The following is a 3755-nucleotide window of genomic DNA, read 5'->3' on the forward strand; positions in this document are numbered from 1 at the left end:
CCCCCTCTCTCTGATCCCCATCTCTTCTTGATCCCCATCTCTCTGAATCCCCATTCTCTCTCTGATCCCCCTCTCTCTGATCCCCCTCTCTCTATATCCCATCTCTCTGATCCCCATCTGATCCTGTTCATCACACTGTTCATCACACTGTTCATCAACTGTTGCATCAACTGTTCATCTCTGTCATCACACTGTTCATTCATACTGTTCATCACACTGTTCAATCACACTGTTCATTTCATTACTGTTCATCACACTGTTCATCACACTGTTCATCACATGTTCATCACAACTGTTCATCACATACTGTTCATCACACTGTTCATCACACTGTTCATCATACTGTTCATCATACTGTCATCACACCTGTTCATCACCCCACTGTTCATCATCACTGTTCATCATACTGTTCATCACACTGTTCATCACACTGTTCATCACACTGTTCATTCATACTGTTCATCCACACTGTTCAATCACACTGTTCATTCACAACTGTTCATCATACTGTTCATCACACTGTTCATCACACTTGTTCATCATACTGTTCATCATACTGTTCATCACACTGTTCATCAACTGTTCATACACGTTCATCACACTGTTCATCACACTGTTATCACACTGTCATCACACTTTCATCAGTCATTTGTTTTAGTGGAAATGTAAAGTTTAGCCATGGGATGAAGCAGAACTCCCTGTTGTAGCCATAACTGATTCAATCACCCAGAATCTGAGAATCATGTTCTTCATGTTATTAATTAATCGATGCATTATCTAATTTCATTATCTACCCATCACTCTCTCTCTCTCTCCCCTCTGTCTCTCTCCTCTCTCTCTCTTCCTCTCTCTCTCCCCTCTGTCTCTCTCTCTCTCTCTCTTCCTCTCTCTCTCCCCTTCTTCTCCCCCTTCTCTCTCTCTCCTCTCTCTCTCTCTTCCCCCTCACTCTCATCCCCCCTCTTCCTCTCTCTTACCATCTCTCTCTTCATCTCTCTCTCTTCCTCTCTCTCTCTTCCTGTCTCTCTCTTCCTGTCTCTCTCTTCCTCTCTCTCCCTTCCTCTCTCTCTCCTCTCTCCTCTCTCCCCTCTCTCTTCTCCTCTCTCTGTCTCTCTCTCTCTCTCTCTCTCTCTCTCTCTCTCTTCTCCCCCTCTCTCTCTCTCTCTCTTCTCTCTCTATCTTCTCTCTCCTCTCACTCTTCCTCTCTGTCTCTCTTCCCCTCTCACTCACTTCTCTCTCCTCTTTCCTCTCTTCCTCACACAAACACATTTCCAAAAAATAAAATAAAAGGAGAGACACATAATAAACACCGAACATCGACACTTATTTATACCATTTTAATCAGCCATTCCATTTGAATGAAAACGGAATCAATCAGGGTAAATAAAATGTACGTAAAATGATTTAAAATATACAAATTAAAACATCACCAGCAAAATACATGACAAACGCAGTTTCAGTTCACAACAACAGTCTGAGAAGACTACATTCTATTATCTAACTCCTCAATATTCAGAATCCCAACTGTACGATTCCGGATAAGGAAGTGAAGAAAGCGGAAATCCGGAATTCTCCAACCAGGATTTCTGGAAAATCTGTGAATGTTAGAAAGGAACCATCTACATGCGTTCTGTAAGTATATATAGTCTCTTGCATTTGTTTGTTCATAGACAGTCTATTGGGCCACTTCTAATGGAAAACCAACGTGCAAACTGAGATTCAGAGCTTCTGTACAAGTAGGACCGTCAGTCAGCCTTCTCAAGGCCGAGTAAGATCTCTGAATCCTTTTCTGAGTTATTCTGTCAGCCCTTCTCAAGGCGAGTAGATCTCTGGAAGTCCTTCTGAGTTATTCAGACAGCCCTTCTCAAGGCCGAGTAGATCTCTGGAAGTCCTTCTGAGTTATTCAGTCAGCCCTTCTCAAGCCGGATAGATCTCTGGAAGTCCTCTGAGTTATTCAGACAGCCCATCTCAGTTATTCAGACAGCCCTTCTCAAGGCCGAGTAGATCTCTGGAAGTCCTTCTGAGTTATTCTGTTTCTCTCTTATGACTCTGTCTTCCATCTTGACATCTGTTGCTCTGTCCATCCCTGTTTGATTCCAATCTGTTTGTTTCTCTGTCTGTCTGTKCTCCTGCCWGTCATATTGTATGGCTTTAGAATCCCTGTCATTTATATATGTAATTTTTGTGTGTGTGAGAGAGCGAGAGAGATAGAAATAGAGATAGAGAGAGAGAGAGAGAGACAGAGAGAGAGAGAGAGAGAGATAGAGGCTGTTCCTAACCATTGATCTAGGGTCATATGGTTTCCACCCTTTAATGGTTAGGGGTAAGGTAATCTGATCCTAGATCTGTGGTTAAGGGAGGGTTGGGTAATCTGATCCTAGATCTGTGTCTAAGGCACAGGAGGTTGATGGAACATTAATTGGGGCCCGTGGTAATGGCTGGAGCGGAATTACATTTACATTTACATTTAAGTCATTTAGCAGACGCTCTTATCCAGAGCGACTTACAAATTGGAAAGTTCATACATATTCATCCTGGTCCCCCCGTGGGGAATGAACCCACAACCCTGGCGTTGCAAGCGCCATGCTCTACCAACTGAGCTACACGGGACCACGGGACCATTCCACCCATTCCACCACGGAATGGGTGGAATGGTATCAAATACTGMACATTAAGCATCTGGTTTCCAGGTGTTTGATGCCGTCCCATTTGCCCCGTTCCAGATATTATTATGAGCCGTCCTCCCCTCGGCAACCTCCACTGGGTTAAGGGTAGGTTTAAGGGTTGGGTAATCTGATCCTAGAACTGTGGTTAAGAGCAAACTTTACATGGTGCATCATGTTGACAGGTTCTGGATCAGAAGGCTCCTATCTCAGTCCCCCAGATCTTTGCAGCTTTGCCCCTGCGCTGACCCGCGGGAGACCCCAGAGGGGCAAAGGGTCTGAAGGTGACTTGTGGAGGAGCAGAGGGAAAGGAGGAGGAAGAGGAGGAAGAGGATGTTAGGAGGAGTGAGGCTCCAGAGGACTGCTGAGTGAGTCTGTGAGTGGGGGTAGCGGTGAGGGCAGGGGAGGAAGGTGGTGGGAGAGAGGGCACCCTGCGCAGCTCAGACACCAAAGCAGGGGCGAGCATGGACCCCTGTTGGCACCCCATTGGGGTGAGACATAAGGTGTCGGCTGAGTGGGACGGATAACCCCCACCCCCCAGGCGTGCCAGCTCCCTCCGCCTCGCGGAGAAAGATGGAGAGGTGGGAGACGAGGCAGGTGACATCTGGTGATAGGAGGAGATCCACGGCCAGGGAGGAAAAGGGAGGGCGGAGGAGGTGTGGGGCGACTGAAGGAGAAGGGGGTCCAGTTGGCTGGCGCAGTGGGAGAGGTGGGAGACCAGGCGGGCTCCGATAGGGTCRGGGGAGTCCACCCCTCCTTCTAAAGAGCTCAAGTACCGGACCAGCTCTCCTACACACTCTCTGAATCCCAGGGTCCTATAGTCCACTGCCAGGACCCGCGCTTCAAAGTTACCCTGAGAGGAGAGAGGCAGAAGGAGAAGGGGGAGGGAGGAGGAAGAGAGGGGGCAGAGAGAGAGAGGAAGGAGAGGAGAGGGAGGGCAGAGGAGGAAGGAGAGGGGGGAGGAGGGAAGGAAGGAGAGGGAGGGGGAGAGAAGAGGGGAGGAGAGAGGGAGGAAGGAGAGGAGAGGAGGAAAAAGGAGAGAGGAGAGGGGAGGAAGAAAGAGAGGGAGGGAAGGAAGGAGAGGGGGAGAGAGAG

At 48.0% G+C, this 3755-nt stretch overlaps 1 protein-coding gene across 1 annotated transcript; it reads right to left on the reverse strand.

Moving 5' to 3' along the window:
• Positions 1 to 1947: 1947 nt before the first annotated feature.
• Positions 1948 to 3513, reverse strand: LOC112077508 (hairy/enhancer-of-split related with YRPW motif-like protein; the record flags this gene model as incomplete). Its single annotated transcript, XM_024144002.2, has 1 exon — positions 1948 to 3513. A coding segment is annotated over one exon (660 nt), but the record flags the coding sequence as incomplete, so codon positions are not given.
• Positions 3514 to 3755: the final 242 nt, after the last annotated feature.

The sequence above is a fragment of the Salvelinus sp. IW2-2015 genome, unplaced genomic scaffold, assembly GCF_002910315.2.
Source record: "Salvelinus sp. IW2-2015 unplaced genomic scaffold, ASM291031v2 Un_scaffold4635, whole genome shotgun sequence".
NCBI classification, from domain to species: domain Eukaryota; kingdom Metazoa; phylum Chordata; class Actinopteri; order Salmoniformes; family Salmonidae; genus Salvelinus; species Salvelinus sp. IW2-2015.